Here is a 16,911-nt window from a genome sequence, read left to right as displayed (position 1 = left end):
AAAAAAAAAAAAGTGTATATAAAAACAGCAGCCAAAAGATTTTGACAACCATCATCAAAGTGGTAGGCAGACAACACACAATGAACACAGACGAAGCATACTCTAACGCCAACATCAAGTCCAATAAGGATAAACTACAACATGTTCAGGATATAACATCGTTAGTTTTAGGAATAGCATCAGGAATACTCACATTGGAATCAATTCATGGTTTCTTGTTGTATGTAATTGGACTCACATTGGCCAATGGGTTATTTTATGTCATATGCGGTGAGGGAAAGATAGACAAGTACTTTAAGCTGCCGATTCAAGAGGTTTTTGTTAGTGGGATTGTTGGCAACATGCCTGGATTCGTTATGATGTGGTGTTTGGTCTATGCCTTGGTAAGTACGTCGGCGTGAGCGTGTCCCGTTAGCTAGAGAATCAATTCGGGGGAAAGTCTGCAACTTAGTTGAAGGTATAGAGTATAATTAGCGACTGTGAATTGATTGGGATGGCACAATAGGTAACAGAATTGCAGTTCCTCAGATGCTGTCTGGTGCTGCAACAAAGAAAGATTTGCCCTACAAGTTTTTTTTTATATATATTATTTTCAATTGCTACATTCCAGTAGGTTAAAATAATTCACATTGCCATTCCAGTTTACTTTGATTAAAAGAAGTAAGTATGTTTAATGTATTCGTTTACCAACCCCTATTCCCAGGTCCTATAGATCTTATGTAATATAAATGTACAAAGTGTAAGTATGGATGTTTCGGCTAGTAACGCTTTTGCCCGCGCGTGTTCAGATTGATTTCAAAGTTAACCCTGAAATTCTTCACCCACTTCGCCTCTATCACATCTATCAATTGAAGGCTACTCACACCAATTGAAATGGAAAAAATTGACTTATCCACCAACGCCCGTGCGATCCAAGCTGCTTACGACACAGTCGTAAGAGGAGACGATCCATCCATCTCCTACGTCGTTTATTCGGTGCATCCTGCCCCCACGTTATCCGTACTCGAAACTGGAAACGGCCCACTCACTGAATTCTTTGAACATTTCACCGATGGACAAATTCAATTTGGTGTTGCTAGAGTCACTGTTCCTGGTTCTGATGTGTCCAAGAACATTCTTGTCGGTTGGTGTCCAGACAGTGCTCCAGCCAAGGGAAGATTAAGTTTTGCTAGTAATTTCGCTGAAGTTGGTAAGGTCTTAATTGGTCATGTTCAAATCACTGCCCGTGACGCTGATGACTTGGATGAAAATGAATTCTTGGAAAGAGTTGGTGCTGCTGCCGGTGCCAGATACTCTGTAACTCCTGGAACCGTCACTGCTAAGAAGTCAGCCCCAGCTCCAAAGCCAGTTGTTGCCAAGCCAATTGTTTCCAAGCCACCAGTTAAGGCTGCTAAACCAAGCTATGTCCCAAAGTCTACTGGTAAGCCAGTTGCTCCAGTCAAGCCAAAACCAAAGTTAGATGATGGTTGGGGTGATGCCAAGGATGTTGAGGTCCGTGATTTCTCAGAAAAGCCATTGAAAGACCTTCCTTCTGCTTATAAGCCTACTAAAGTGAACATTGAAGAATTGCGTAAGAATAAGTCAGACACCATCAGTTCTACCCCTAAGCCTACTGGGTTATCCGATGATGGAAGATTAACCAGTTTACCAAAGCCAAAGGTTGGCCATTCTGTAGCCGAAAGATACAAGGCTGCTGCCAGTGGTGAAGCTAGTACTGTCACTGCTTCTTTTGGTGCTAAGCCTCATGTTTTCGGTGGTGATGATAGAAAGGATAAAGTTGTTGGAGGATTATCCCGTAACTTTGCCGCTCAAGATGGTAAGACCCCAGCTCAAATCTGGGCTGAAAAGAGAGGACAATACAAGACTGTTGCTACTGAAGAAGGTAGTGAATCTAACCAAGCTTCTGAACCTGTCCATGAACATACTCATGATTTAGTTGAACAATTTGAAAAGAAGGCTGTCATCGAAGAAGAACCTGTGCCTGAACCAAGACGTGCCATCCCTGAACCAGAACCGGAAGCAGTTCCTGAACCAGAAGAAGAAGAAGAGGAAGAAGAAGAACCTACTCCTTCTTTACCATCTCGCACCCAACCAGAACCAGTTCCTTCCTTGCCATCTCGTGCAGAAGAACAAGAAGAAGAAGAAGAAGAAGAGGAACCAGCTCCTTCTTTACCATCTCGTACTAAGGAAGAACCTACCCCTGTCTTACCATCCCGTGCTCAATCCAAACCTACTGCTACTGCTGAATACGACTATGAAAAGGATGAAGATAACGAAATTGGTTTCGCTGAAGGTGAACTCATTGTCGATATAGACTTCACCGATGAAGAATGGTGGTCTGGTCGTAACGCCAAGGGTGAAGTTGGTTTATTCCCTGCTGCATATGTCAAGTTGAATGAAGACTCTGAACCATCCAAGGCTGAACCTGAAGTGAAGGAACCAGAACCAGTGGCTGAACCAGTGGCACCATCTGCTCCTAGCAAGTCTGCTACTGCAGAATACGACTACGAAAAGGACGAAGACAATGAAATTAGTTTTGAAGAAGGTGATTTGATTATCGATATTGAGTTTGTTGACGAAGACTGGTGGAGTGGTAAGCATAAGGCTACTGGTGCTGTTGGATTGTTCCCTTCAAACTACGTTAAATTAAACGAGTGAATTTAAAAAAAAAAAATCTCTCTATCATCTAGATAAATACATATTTGTATAACTATTTCATTAGATACTGCTTTACTGCCTCGCCCCAAGCATCGCGCTTTTTGTAATATGCCAAATCTTCAGGTAGACTGTCGATAGCCCTGCATAACTCGGGTCCCAACCCTTCTTTCTTTATCTGGGGCATGGGTGTGAGATATGTGCGGACAGTCATGACGATTGCTCCCAGGTTAGGTAATCTCAAAAATGCCTGTCTTTCCACTCGAAGAAAACACCCTTGTTCAAAATCGATCTCGTCAAAACCAATTTTCTTTACCTCTTGCCCAGGTCGACCATGATTACTATCAAGATTGAAATGCTGGTTATGGGTTTGAATACTCCAGTTGTGTCGCACCCAGATATCCCCCTGTTTCAAATTGTTGAAGAACTTGTGCATGGAAAACGCAAGACGGGATGCATATTGTGGAACTGGTCCATGGATGGCGGAGATTGGTTTATTGTATGATTTACTCGGATCAAATCCAGCTGGAAATGCATTGACTGCCGCACGAAGTATGTATTCCTCCTCTTTGTTATCTGGATTATCCTTCATCAAAATTAGAAAGTCCTCTTCAATGGTACGTCCAAGAGCATTACACATCTCTCTGGGGTTGCTTGGATCTGCCTTGAAGGGGATGTCATCATTGGTGATTTCATTGTGAAGCTTCCCTGTCCAACCATGAAGAAACAATTTGGGGTATCTAGCGGTTAGGAACCCGGTTACAAGGTTATAAAACTCGCAAAGTGCAGCCACGGTTCGTTCATTGTCGGGTATTTGCATCGTCTGATGTGGGTTTGCCTCAAGATGTTTCCGTCTGATGGTTATATTTGACAAGTATGTGTTCTCTATCAAGAGCCAGTTTTCAGGCTGGTCCAGGATGTTTTTGATCCCAATCGAGGGGTTGAAGTTGCGCTTGTTGACAAATGGTCTAATCGGTAGTGGTTTTTCAGTGTGCCATTGGAAATTGTGGGGTACAGCCTGAATCTTGTTTTTTGGATGTTTGTACCAGTAGAAACCTAAGCCTAGACCTAGTAAAAGAACGAATAAAAGGAGCATGTTAAGAAAAGGTGTAAGAAAGAGTGAAAAGTTTGGAGGTCGGATTTCTTAATCTTCTAGATAAGATTGGCGCATTGGATTTCCTGTTTGGGACAACCGCTGGGGAAGATCATCATCAGTGCGGAATTCTATTATTTTTTTTTTTTGCAGTCACTTGAATTGCTTTACAATTACAATTTGCAGTTGGTTCATATTACATCATTAATATACGTACTCTATTAAAAAAATATCTAGTTTTCTTGTTTAAACAATCATATCATTCATCATGTGATAACTACTCAAATCAATCCTTTCAACTTTGGGAAAATTTCTATGGATATGTTGAAGCGGAATCATCCTTTCTCCATGTAAATTCACATCATCAATGTATACTCCCCTTATTCTTCCAATCATAAAGTTCATCTTTTTGATTATGTCATTGGCTATGATAGCCACGGTATTGAAATGATATTCATACAGATGATTATTATACATAAACATATCATAAGGATCTGAAGGTTCAGTAGGAGCCTCGGATATTGAAGAATCAAAGTAGAAGTAAACATTATCCAACTTTTCAATCTTCTGGTTCTTGCTACTGTATGACATAAGCATAAATCTGCTATAATGGTCAATCAAATCGCCAATAACTTCCTGGATGAATTCCAAGCCATTGAAAAACATAAAGATGACCTTGCCCTTAAACCGCTGGTCAGCAGTGTGGGTATGTAAATGAGCAATCAACAGTTTGAAGCTATCCAAATACGTGATATGGGAATTGGTGGGGATTTCATTTTGGGAAAGCTGGCCATTAATCTGGGAAACCTTGGCGGAGATCTGGGCTACAGTGCCGTTAGACACAATGACTACGTCATAGTCTGATCTAGGAACGCAAGTAAATTTTTGAATCATCTTTAATATTTTCCCTTCACTGGTTTACCAAATTTGAAAAACTCATTTTCATTGGTTTGATAAGGACTGGTATTTATATGGGGCTCGTCCTACCCTGTTTACTGTACGGCGAATTGAAAAGTGTGGGGGTGGGATGTTGGGGAACGGCATTTTCTAAAAAAAAATATAAAAGCAACCACAATTGTTCAAATTTTTCACGCTTGGCCCTGCCGGGAATTTCTCAAACTTCCAAAAGTATCCCCCACATTGAGACTATGCTCCCCAGAAAATGACAATGGTTCTCGGCAAATGTAACACATTCCACATCAAATCGACAAATGTTACACTGTTAGGTGTGTACTCAGAAAAAGAAATGTCTACCACGAAAAGCGAAAGCAGTTACAAAGAGAGCTTGTTACTTGCAACCCCTCACGAGAACGGATAGACTCGGGATTAAACGGTTCCTCTAATTCAAAACTAAAAATATCCCAACTTTTCAAGCTTGATTATAATTGGGAAACAATCAAGCAAGGAAAGTATTACTTGTTCCTGTCGAAGACCCAACAACTTCTCCGAGCGGAGACAAACGTTCTTTGTGGGGTTTACCTTGCATGCATAGAGGTTTGGGGTTTTAAGGCACAAACACACGATTTTACACATAAACTTCGCTTAACATTTCCATTTCAGAATTTCATGTCGGGCAACGGCATGGAATGCCTTGAGGGGAGTCGTGTTTGGCACAAGTTTTGAGTACTCTCTTTACCTGCAAGCCTCTTTGTTAGTAGGAAGTGGAGTAACTAATATAGTTGTGATCCCGGCAGTTATCCGAGAGATTTATTGGTTTGTGATCTTTCGGTCCTATAGGTATCTCTAGAAACCAATTTTGATAAAACTACACCGCGAAACTAACTAAATTAAATGTGTATCAAAAGCTAAGAAATCCTATCGTAATTATTCATTAAAAAATTGCCTATGTATAGCTACTGTTGTTCTTCAATATCCTCGCGAGTTTCATCTTGACATTCACCTGCAGCTGTTGTCTCCACTTCAGGAGTAAATTCCATTTCCATATCCTCAGTTTCTTCTTCATATAAACGAGAATCACTATGGTCATCTGGAATTTCCGATTCTTCCAGCTCTGTTGCCAGTTGCGCACTTGCATTGGTTTCTACTTCATCTTCTTGCTCAGTAATAACCTCTTGAGATGAACCTATACTGAGCTCTTCATTATAGGCAGGCGGTGTATTTGGCGGTACTAAACTGTTCAAAGTTATCCTTTCCGCATTCGATTCAACATCGCTATAGGCATTGTAGCTAAACTTATCTTGATCAATAAGTGGAGGAGATGACGACTCCATCCTGTCTGGATCACCATGCACTTCCCAGAAATCAGGTGGGAAGTCATCCTCGCGTTCACTGAGATCGTTATTGTCGTCATCCACTTCTGATCTCTCTAATAAAATGTCAGAGTTAAACTTGCGGTATGCAGGTGGTGCTGGTCCGTTACCTTCTATAGGAGCATACCCCCAAGATTTAACATTCCCCTCTATAAATACAAATCCACGCTGGCCCAAATTAACGTGGATCGAACATAAATTATTGGCTCCCACAGTTGGGAAAAGTTGACCGAAATTGGCAATCTTGAAGTTTTTAACATGACCGCCTATTCTCGATTCGCTAACCTTCTTTCCGTTACGGGTGAAGAACACAGTTCCTGATCTGGTTTTATAACCGACTCCAACTACATCTCCTTGGGCTAATTTAGGGAATGGCGGATCATTGGTGAACTTAAATGGTTGGTTATATCTTCTATAACCATCGGAGTCATAGCATATAGAATGGGCATGTCGTCCTGGTAATCTGAACCAAGGGTATGGTTTAATACTTAATCCGATAGAAATTAACGTATCTTCAGGGTGGGGTAATGAATAAATTTTTGATTCAAAGTAATAAACTTCGTTTTTCATCGGTACCGGTAAGTTAGTTTGGGTGGAGCATTCAAAATTCTTGAAAAAGTTCAACTCGAATCGATTAATAATCATCAAATCGTTATTTGTCAACATGGAGTCCTTCTGGAATTCATAAGCGGTTATTCCCTTTTCTTGAATGGTTAGCTTTTGACTCATAGTCATCTCCCCAACTATATATGGGTTACTGTTCAAAAACTCTTTGGATTGAAAGTAGAGTTCTTGTTCGTCACTATTTAACTCCAAATATGCTTGGTTTTCTTCTTCTCTGATAAGTTCGTCCTCGCTTAGTCTAATCCTCCTTCTGACTAACCATAATATAACCCCTGTTAGTATAGTAAGAACAAACAAAGACCCCAATGTAATCAACGATATGATAATGAAATCGTGAAGATCGTCATCAGAATTAGAATGGGGCGGTGGGCGAGGAATCTGAGGGGTAGGATAATCATCATACTTGACTTCATATCTGAACCCCGGCGGAAGCACACTGGCAAGTGAAGGTTCTATGGATGATATTACTATAGCGATGAGCGGTAACAAAGACATGGCTTGTGATGTGCTGAATGTTTTTGGTGTCAGTTAATAGGATAAATTAATTAGGTATACGTATGTCTGAGTTGTCTGTACTACACCAGAATCTTGTTGTAGCGGTAGAACAATGGCAATGAAGTTTGTGCTACTGACGACTTTGTTTGTGGCGAAGTGAGGGGATGAATGAAAACAAAAAAAAAAACCTCACTGAAAAAGAAATAGCTTAGATTCGGTGTGCTGGGTATTTTGTTGTTGCTTGATGGTGTACGGTTGATCTGATAATCGAAATATGTGTTGGTTCTAGATTGCTGTACGATAGGGGTATTTAATGTTGTGTGACTTCAAGCTTATCATAAAAAAAAAAGCGGAAAAAGAAATTGAAATGTAAAGGCAAATTCTATTTTGATCAGGTGATTCGAATCACATGTGTGATATGTAAAACCCTTTCTTGGCATGGGATGCAAAACATGAGTATAACTGACGGGAGGTGTTCCAAACGGTTAATTATACCTTGAAATACTAAGCCAAGAGAAGTTGGGATCTCAGTTCTGAAGTACTCAGTGTGGTCTTTATTTTTGAATCCTTTAGAGTGGCAATACCTATTTATTTTACACTCTATACATATATTATTTCTTAGGGCCATCGTTTAGAAACGATTGGACACGTAAATTCAATAAGGGGATTCTTGTACATAATAATGAAACACGTCTTCAGACTTTAGTCTAAACAGATAGTAGTAGTTGTTGTCATAATATTTCCGGTTATATGACGATCTTCGGTTATATGTACAGCGCCTGAACCAAATAACTGACGGTTGCAAACAATGGAAGATCTAATGAACTGATCAACTATTCCCGAATGTGGGTGGTGGTAGTGGTGTTGTGTGTCTAAAAAGAACGTGTTCCTGTTTAGATACAAGTGGCGCGTCCATCGTGAAACACGCTGGTTGTAAAAGAACTACAACAGGTGTTGCCATGTCACGCAACAAAAGTCTAAAACATTCACCGGCAATCTTACATGGGTGAATTGCTATAAATAACTTACATTTCCATTTGTGAAGATTGCGATGTATTCTTTACCACATTAGGAATGTTATTCTATTTCCATTCTAGTCTCTGCAAATCTAAGTAGACTTGTCAATACATTGCTTGGCGGAGATAAAGAAAAATACCTTGTTGATATACCTGGAAAGAAAGCTTCAGTGGCTGGGCAGTTTCACGTTGTGTGCCTTGACTAAATCTAAACCCCTTGATTAAATCAACCAATTGGTCACAAAGGTAAATAATACTAGCCGATGGTGGTAATTCCCGCCAATTATGGGAAAATCGGAATCCTGGACTATAACTTAAAGTTGTAAATTACATGCATAAAGTGGGGTACGTACCTGTCCGAGCGGTATTTTTTTTTTGTTTGATGCACTTGCAGAACGAATATGAAACACACAACTAGATCTTTTACAAAATAATTCTGGATTACCGCCTCATTGTTCAATTGATGCTTGCTTCAAGATGCTGTACGATGAGATAGTTCATGTACCACTGTGGTATGTAGAGCAAGTGTGTTGCTGATTAAGGCTAATTCCTACATACAACTAAGGTGAGAAAATACTAAAAAATATCCTTGGAACTAGACTTGGACAAAGTCTTATGAGCGATATTTACTCCGGCATTGTCTACTTTATTTTCTTTACCCCCTTTCGATACTACTGAACTGTTTTAGACCACGCACCAACTAAATCCAACTCATGGTGGACTTAACTAACCGAAGGAAACTGGTAAACAAAGGCTGGCCTATCTCTCTGTGCAACTTAGTAAAAAAATTGCTCGTCAAGGCCGACGAAGATACAAACCATCTACTGGTTAACATGGTAACCCTCGTTTTTTTTTTTAATTAAATTTGCGAATGACACAAATGTAGAACAAAAGCCACCACGAACCTTTAAATTTTATTACCTGAAAAAGAACTATAATTAGCAAATATTATGCTCATTGGTGCATTTGCTCGTCAAAATCATAAAATAATTGAGCTTATCTAATAATTATGGTTTTATTATAGACAATTTCAGGTGTTCAACCCATAATTTCGATCTAAACGATTGTCTTTCCAAGATAGTGCGATCGACCAGCCATGTTGGTAAGTGCGTCTAAGCTACAAAAAATGTTCTCGTAAAAATTAAATTAAAAAATAAAAAAAATAATAATTAAGTGATTTTGCACCACGCGTGAGTTGCTAAAAATAAAAATGTGACTTTGTTGTTTTATACACATAACAAACTTTAAACGCTATTATTAGCAGTCTTATGCTTTAGCTGGTAAAACTGACATCCTATTTTACGGTATGACGTGATAAAAATAATTGAGGTCTTTTTTTTAAAAAAATCACTAAAATTCGATTTCCCTTGTGATCCGGATTTGGGGAAAATCTATAAATACCATAGGCAAACCCCTGATCATGATTTTTCTCAATTTTATCACCAGATAAACTTCCTACCCGTTATTTCCTTTTGGTATTTATTATAGATAATATCCCATGAAATATATAACACTCGCTACTATAGCAACCACTCTTGTTGCATTTGTTAATGCTGCATGCGACCCATTACAAGGTACCTGTCCTGCTGATGCTGCCTTGGGCTCGTCATTCCGAGAAGATTTCCAGAGTGGGCCAGGTCCACACTTTGTGCAGTTGGACAAGCAAGGTTCCGTTGATTACGGAGACAATGGTGTCTCATTGACCATCAATAACAGATTCGACAACCCTACATTGGAATCAAACTTCTATATCATGTTTGGTAAAGTTGAAGTCGTTTTACAAGCTGCATTAGGTAAAGGTATTGTGTCCTCCTTCTATTTACAATCTGATGATTTAGATGAAATAGATATTGAATTGTTTGGTGGTGATGCTTACGAATTCCAATCCAATTATTTCATCAAGGGTAATACAGCTACTTGGGACAGAGGTGGATATCATCCTACTTCCTCGAGTCCCTTGGAAAATTTCCACACTTATACTATTGACTGGAGCGAAGACAGTTTATCGTGGATTCTTGATGGTAACACTGTGAGAACTATCGATACTAGTAACCCACAAGGTTATCCACAATCCCCAATGAAGATATATGCTGGTGTTTGGGCTGGTGGTGATCCAGATAATCAACCAGGTACCATTGAATGGGCCGGTGGTATTACTGATTATTCCCAAGCACCATTCTCAATGCATATCAAGTCAATCATCGTTACTGACTATTCCAGCGGTGATAAGTATACTTATTCTGACACTTCTGGTTCTTGGCAATCTATTAAGGCTGAAAATGGTGAAGTTAATGGCAGATACCAACAAGCCCAAGCCGATTTCCAAAGTTTACAGAATGGTGGTAGTGTTTCAGCAAAATCAGTTGCTCCAGCAGCATCTAGTACTTCCATTGCCACTTCTTCAGTCCCATCATCTTCAACTGTTGCTCCTCAACATCCAACATCATTGACTTCTTCCGCCTCAAGCAGTTCGGAAGCAACCACTTCAGACCCAACTACTTCATCCACATCTGCTCCAAGTCCAGCAGTGTCTAGTTCAGTACAAACTCCATCCAGTTTAGTCTTTATTCAAACTACCGGAGAATTGACCACTTCATCTACTCCAACCCAAACTCCAACCCAAGCCCCAACTCAAGCATCAGTTCAAGCACCAGTTCAATCTTCAAAACCAGTGGCTTTCACACCAAACATTTCGGCTTCTCCAACCGGAGCAGCATCAGTGGTCACAGTCGGCGGTCACTCTTCCAATTTCATCACCTTTATTTCCACCACTAATGGAAGTCCAACTGACACTCCAGTCGCCACTCAATCTTCCAACTCCGCTAATAGCTCTAATTCACTTAAGGTGATTTCTATTCTTGGTGCTATTGGTTTGATTTCTTCGTTAATGTTTTAAAAACAAAAAGTATGGTATGGTGTACTATTTCCGTTTAATTTCTTGTTATGATATTTTGTAAAGTTTTCTTCTAGACTTTTTCGTTTAGTTTAGCATTAATTTATGTTGCATTTGATTTATAAATATTACTCTGTAGTGCCTGTTTGCAGTTACTTGTAATTAATGTGCTACCAGTTGCATGTAATATTTTGAATTTAAAGTTATATTACGTGCAGGGAAGAATACAGACGAGAGAAAAAAAAAACTTTTTAAACTAGACGAAAAAAAAATTGGTCAATTTTCGAACAACATAATTTAAATTAATAATCAATACATAGTTGTTTGAATACAAGTTGAAAATATAAAAAAAATAAGCGACCTCGGTGAGGGTCGAACTCACGATCTTGAGATTAACAGTCTCACGCCTTAACCAACTTGGCCACGAAGTCATTTTCGATGTTCAGTGAAATTTTGTGGTCTTCCGAGTCAATTCCCATTGTGCCGCGCATTTGAGTTCTGTTTGTGCGATATTTTTATGAAATTAGACGGGACTGACAGAATTTGTTCATGAACTCGGCTAGCTGGGATGATAATTGTATCTATATTACTAGAATTGGTATTTTATCATGATTATATAGAATTCTGTAAGGATTTTTGATATTTGTTCATTTGGATGCAAATTCGAAAAAAATTTGGGAAATTTGTTTCAAAATCTTTACAATAGTTCTTGATGTAGCCAACGAAAATTGTAATGTTATTGTTTCGTTTTACTTGGTAATTACCATAATCACACGAAGGAACGCAGCAGCAAACTCAGTTCGCAATATATATACACATTAGCTCATTAAATAAGTTGATAGCTCAGGTAAGCGGAAAACAAACAATCACACGCTGTAAACAACACACGCAAAAAACAAACACAAAACAAACAATCAGGAACGCAATTGCTTGGCTACAATTCAATGAAAATAAACAAAAATGATTATCTATACACTCTTATATAATCTTTATAAAATCTTTATTAACCGTAAGAAAAAAGTGATATGCAAAACCTATATCACACAACGCTCCACGAAATCTTCATAAATTAGAAGTTAATTTAACTGAAGTTACAGTCAATCTTGTACTTCAAGTTGTTGTTTGAGTCCCAAACACCCCAGTGCTTTTCGACATCAGAAGTACCAGAAGTGTCTGGCTTCCAAGCTTCATCAATAGCTTCGAAAACAGCAACATTGACACCCCAAGCTCTCATGGAACAGATAGCTCTTTGCCAGTAGTCAGCGGCATTTTCAACAGATGGGTAAGCAGCTTCAAAGTTGGTACCGTCAGTTGGCCATCCGGTTTCACCAACCCAGAATTCAATATCAGTGGAACCCTTGGTGGTTTGGATAACTTGTAAAGCTTGCATGATATCGTCAAAGAATGAGTAAGAGGCATTCTTTTGGGTTTGACCTTGCCAGTAGGAGAAGGCGTTAGCGTAGACAACATCAGCACCTTGGATGGCTGGTTGAGCAGCACCGTCAACCAAGACATTCCAAGAATCAACAGTACCGACTGGAACGGAACCATAGGAGTTACCGTTCTTGTCCTTGATGGTCTTGACCAAGTCTCTGATTTCACCAATCTTTTCAGCTAATTGATCGGCAGTTAAATCTTCTCTGTATAAAGCTTCAGAACCAACTAAAAAGATCTTGATGGTGGAAGCAGAAATGGTTGGCAAGTAAGTGGTAAGAGCTTGCTTTTCGGCAGCAAAATGGGCATCGTCAGTTGGCCAGATACCCAACATCAATTGGAAACCTTCTGCTTCAGCGGCTGGACCAAGATTTTGTAAAGTGTTACAGTCAGAAACGGCATAGGTCTTGACGATGGTGGATTGACCCTTGATTAATTCTAAATCGGATTCAAATCCTTCAACGGTCTTACAGTTACCTTGGTTGTCCTTGACACCTAAGTTGAAAGCAAGCTAAAAAAAAATGTTAGTACACGAATCGAAAACAAACAAGAGAAGAATTCTTTTGACGAGAATGTCGAAAAGAATCTCCTTACTGTTCACATGTTATACATACATCACCCATGGCAGTGACGGCACCGAGAACGGTTGCAAGGGCAGTTAAATATTTAAATTGCATGCTGTTTTTTTATATTAATGTGGTTGAGTTTAAAAAATGGAAAAAAATTCAATGAATAGTAAGACGACGGATTATCAAGAAGTTAAATAACTTGAAGTTGGTGGTGTTATTCACGAATTAAGGGGGGGGTATAATAATGAGTGGCAATACTAAAGAAAGAAAGAAGAAAAGGAAAAGGAAAAGGAAGAAAAGGATCAAATACAAAAATAGAAAATGTGTGAGGTGAAAATCAGTTGGTTTCAGCGGATGCTGGTGGAAGTGGGACAAAATTTTGCTTGTACCTCGACCAGGGAAAAAAAAAAATAATGCGAGAAAAAAAAACAAATTACCGAAATAATTTCACGTTTGTTGATTTTATGGGCAGGGCACTACCGCCAGTTCGCACAAAATACTTCTAAAAATAAAGAGATCGCTCAACGTTGGTGCCAGGGAATTTTCTTTTTTGATCTCAATTTACCCAATCGAGCTAACCTGTAAACTGAGTAACAATGACACTTTTCATAAAGTGTAAATTTTTACTTTACATTAGGAAGTTTGTTTACCTATTACGTAGTCAGTGATTATTTTTACAGGTTTCTCTGTTTCTTTGTTACAAGTTATACGAAGCCCACTAAAGTTCTAGAACTTTTTTAGTTATACAATTTAGCTAATGAGATTAATACCGCATCTTCAATCTTTACCCCAGTTGGTATAGTAAGTTTACCATCAAACATTTGACTGACTGATTCGACACCTTCCAAATTGGTCTTGTCATCTTCAAAACTCGTTTGCAAGTATTTATAGTTCCCAACAACAACCAACACGTTGTTCTTGTCAGCCAGATTGACTTCCAATTGTGGAAGGTTTGTTAAGTCTGAGATTTTTTCGTTGCTACCAAAATAAACATCACAGTTAACATACACACTTGATGAGTACCCTTCAGGGATAGGACATTCAGTAAACAACTTACTGAATTGTTTGACCACTCGGACGTGATATCCAAATGCAGCCTTGTGTCCCACGATTCCATAGGCTTGTAATGGTGATACAATGGTCTTATTTTTCAAATCAACGGTAACACGTGAATTTATGGGGATTTCTCGCTTGATATTTAATTCAAGTGCTTGAGCCTCACCGATATTTACATATTTCGACACAGTTACTTTATTTGCAGCTTTGACCTTTTTAACACTGGTCTTGCGTCTCACTTTTGGTGTTTCCTTGGGGATTATGATACCTTCTTTGAAATCTTTATATGTTTGATTGTTGTTCATAAATGGTAATGTAGTAATTTTGGGTAATTTAAATGCATATTTGAACTTAGCAAGGATGCTTTTGAAATTAGGATTTAATGCTGGGGAAAACATAGTTTTCACTAAATATGGAGGGGTTATAAAAAATTGTAAAAGACTGGCTAATAAGATCGCCTTGTCATCTTCAGTTGTTTCTTCTTGGATCTCCTTTTTAGCGGGCACATCTTTGGAGAGATCATCATCAAAGTTAAACTTTAACTTCTTCCCTCCCTTGTCACCACTGACAACTTCAACCGTTGGTTCAGGCTCTTCTTCTTTCTTTTCAGGAACATCTAGCACGACAATTTCACTGACATTGTAGATTGTACATGCCTTGGCGATCTGATATACGATGGTGGTTATTTGTTGTAAATTATAGGCATTCTTCTGAGAAATTACAGAGGTAGGTATACAAATTGAGATCAGGGTTTCCGGATTGGCCTTGGTTGGCTTCTTAGTTGGCTGAACCTCCGGTTCTGTGGTCTTTCTCTTTGCCATGTTTGTTAATATTTGCTTGAATCGGTGATATTCACGATGAGATATAATTTTTTTTTTTTAAGTGCTCTCATTCAAATTGGTGCAGAAAAATTACAGAACAAATTTACAAATTGCAATCTATATTGTGAAATATCAAGGTATGAGAGTATACAATGTATATATACTGCGAGTACTAAAGTTCTAAATCAAACGAAAAAATGTGTCGGGTGTCAAAATCAAGCGTCAACTTCTTCAGCTTCAACTTCAACTTCTGGAGTAGCGGTTTCAGCTTCTTCAGCAGCTTCGGCAGCGTCTTCTTCAGCTTCCAACTTGGCGATTCTAGCCTTGGCCTTTTCAATGTTGGTCTTTGTTTGTTCTTCTTGCTTTTCTTCAAGAGCAACCAAAGTTTCCTTCAAGATCTTGACGGTTGGTTCAACTTCCTCTTCCTTGGTTGGGAATGGAATGGACAAGTCACTTAAAGCAACAACGACATCTGGAGCGACATTGAAGTTCTTGGACTTCTTCTTGTGCTTGGCAGACTTCTTGGACTTGGAACCAGTGAAGAAATCTTCTTGTTCCTTCTTAATGACAACCAAATCTTCTGGGAATTCAACCTTTCTGATATTGTCATTGGTTGGGAGGGTGGAAGATTCACCATTGGAAGCCTTCTTTGGAGCTGGCTTAACATAGGTTGGGTCGAAATGAGCCAACAAGTTGTGGATGGAGTTGATTTCAGCAGTGAAGGCAGGAATAGAAGCTTCAGCCAATTGTTGTTGAGCAAATTCCTTTCTCTTTTGTTGCTTTTCTTCCAAGAGCTTGGCCTTGTATTCTTCGTCACGCTTCTTCTTTTCTTCAGCTAATTGTTTCTTGAAGTTGGCGAACTTTTCGTCAAATTCAACTCTCAATTTTCTAATTTGATCATACTTTTCATCCTTTTGCTTCTTGACGGCAGCTCTCTTGTCGTACAATTCGTTTCTTTGAGAAATGATGGTCTTGTTGGATTCGTTTATTTCATCCAATTCCTTTTGAATAGCTTCAAATTGAGCTTGGATTTCCTTGTTTTGGACCCCACTCAACTTCTTCTTTAATTCGGCGATTTTTTCCTTATCTTGGTCAATCAAGGCTTGGATTTTTTCAATACCACCAAAATCCTTACGCAACTTACGTAAACCAGACATTTCCTTGACAAATCTTCTTTCATCGGCCAACTTCAAGTCACCAGCATCGATTAAACCGTCCAAGTACTTGATTCTAGCATCGATTTCTTCGACATTCTTGAATGAGTTCTTGGAAGTTTGAGCTTGAATTTCGGCAATTCTCTTCTTTAATTGCGCGTCAACGGCCTTGATTTGGTCGTTGATGGCATTACGTTCATTCTTGACGTTGGCTTGTTTGGCAATCAACCCTTTCAATTCAGCTTGCAACTTGTTTCTCTTGTCCATAACCAGTTGGTCGATTTGGAGTTTGGAGATTTGGCCATTAAGATCATTGTTGGAAAGATCCAATTTCTTGATTTCATTCTTTAACTCGTCAATTTCGGCCTTGAGGGCTTTATCATCAGGACGTTTGATGAACTTCTTGGGAGCAGATTTGAAAGGAACAGGGGAGGAAGACATTACAGCAGGCACCAGAGCAGTATCACGGGAACAGATTAAACAAATGTAAAAAAGTAAACCAGGGAAATGTGTGTTGGATTAGGGGATCCCTTTTTTTTTTTAAGTAGTGTGAGTTAGAGGTTGTAAATTTGTATTGTTGAAAAACAATTCAAAATTTAGACGTAATGCTGTTCGATTTGATTTTTTGGTAGTGAAAAATTTTTTTTTCCGCTCGTTCGCCGCCGGGCGTGATTTGCACGAGCCTCGTGCTACGCGGAGTCAACCAAAACAGTAAATCCCCATTCAACTTGAGTATACAGTTAGCTTGTGTCAATTTAGTATGCCTAGAGATTTATTATAGAAACACAAACCAACATGAAATTCATTGAATAGCACAAAGCTGAAACTGAA

The 16,911-nt window shown here is 39.0% G+C and overlaps 9 protein-coding genes across 9 annotated transcripts; 3 read left to right on the top strand and 6 right to left on the bottom strand. All coding sequences in view use genetic code 12, as the record gives it.

The window, feature by feature from the left end:
* Positions 1-64: 64 nt before the first annotated feature.
* SPAPADRAFT_58629 (uncharacterized protein) lies at positions 65-746 on the top strand (the record flags this gene model as incomplete). The annotated part of the gene is made up of 1 exon (XM_007372763.1): positions 65-746. One exon carries the CDS (start codon positions 81-83, stop codon positions 399-401), a length of 321 nt encoding a protein of 106 aa, XP_007372825.1.
* Positions 747-828: 82 nt separating this feature from the next.
* SPAPADRAFT_146625 (uncharacterized protein) lies at positions 829-3,751 on the bottom strand (the record flags this gene model as incomplete). The annotated part of the gene is made up of 1 exon (XM_007372761.1): positions 829-3,751. One exon carries the CDS (start codon positions 3,749-3,751, stop codon positions 2,711-2,713), a length of 1,041 nt encoding a protein of 346 aa, XP_007372823.1.
* ABP1 (Abp1p) lies at positions 874-2,658 on the top strand (the record flags this gene model as incomplete). Its single annotated transcript, XM_007372762.1, has 1 exon — positions 874-2,658. One exon carries the CDS (start codon positions 874-876, stop codon positions 2,656-2,658), a length of 1,785 nt encoding a protein of 594 aa, XP_007372824.1.
* Positions 3,752-3,932: 181 nt separating the features above from the next.
* Positions 3,933-4,668, bottom strand: SPAPADRAFT_58628 (uncharacterized protein; the record flags this gene model as incomplete). Its single annotated transcript, XM_007372760.1, has 1 exon — positions 3,933-4,668. The coding sequence occupies one exon, from the start codon at positions 4,640-4,642 to the stop codon at positions 3,995-3,997; it is 648 nt and encodes a 215-aa protein (XP_007372822.1).
* A 185-nt stretch (positions 4,669-4,853) lies between these two features.
* On the bottom strand, positions 4,854-6,761 carry SPAPADRAFT_58627 (uncharacterized protein; the record flags this gene model as incomplete). The annotated part of the gene is made up of 1 exon (XM_007372759.1): positions 4,854-6,761. One exon carries the CDS (start codon positions 6,745-6,747, stop codon positions 5,602-5,604), a length of 1,146 nt encoding a protein of 381 aa, XP_007372821.1.
* Positions 6,762-9,597: 2,836 nt separating this feature from the next.
* CRH11 (transglycosylase) lies at positions 9,598-11,196 on the top strand (the record flags this gene model as incomplete). Its single annotated transcript, XM_007372758.1, has 1 exon — positions 9,598-11,196. One exon carries the CDS (start codon positions 9,652-9,654, stop codon positions 11,047-11,049), a length of 1,398 nt encoding a protein of 465 aa, XP_007372820.1.
* Positions 11,197-11,999: 803 nt separating this feature from the next.
* On the bottom strand, positions 12,000-13,308 carry SPAPADRAFT_58624 (glucan 1,3-beta-glucosidase; the record flags this gene model as incomplete). The annotated part of the gene is made up of 2 exons (XM_007372757.1): positions 12,000-12,991; positions 13,095-13,308. The coding sequence occupies 2 exons, from the start codon at positions 13,155-13,157 to the stop codon at positions 12,128-12,130; spliced, it is 927 nt and encodes a 308-aa protein (XP_007372819.1).
* Positions 13,309-13,725: 417 nt separating this feature from the next.
* On the bottom strand, positions 13,726-14,964 carry SPAPADRAFT_58623 (putative methyltransferase; the record flags this gene model as incomplete). Its single annotated transcript, XM_007372756.1, has 1 exon — positions 13,726-14,964. The coding sequence occupies one exon, from the start codon at positions 14,924-14,926 to the stop codon at positions 13,787-13,789; it is 1,140 nt and encodes a 379-aa protein (XP_007372818.1).
* Positions 14,965-15,141: 177 nt separating this feature from the next.
* BFR1 (Bfr1p) lies at positions 15,142-16,521 on the bottom strand (the record flags this gene model as incomplete). The annotated part of the gene is made up of 1 exon (XM_007372755.1): positions 15,142-16,521. The coding sequence occupies one exon, from the start codon at positions 16,519-16,521 to the stop codon at positions 15,142-15,144; it is 1,380 nt and encodes a 459-aa protein (XP_007372817.1).
* Between the last annotated feature and the right edge of the window lie 390 nt (positions 16,522-16,911).

Source organism: Spathaspora passalidarum (genome assembly GCF_000223485.1).
Source record: "Spathaspora passalidarum NRRL Y-27907 unplaced genomic scaffold SPAPAscaffold_1, whole genome shotgun sequence".
NCBI classification, from domain to species: Eukaryota; Fungi; Ascomycota; class Pichiomycetes; order Serinales; family Debaryomycetaceae; genus Spathaspora; species Spathaspora passalidarum.
Note: the sequence above shows the minus strand (reverse complement) of the source record. Positions and strands in the feature narration are given on the sequence as shown.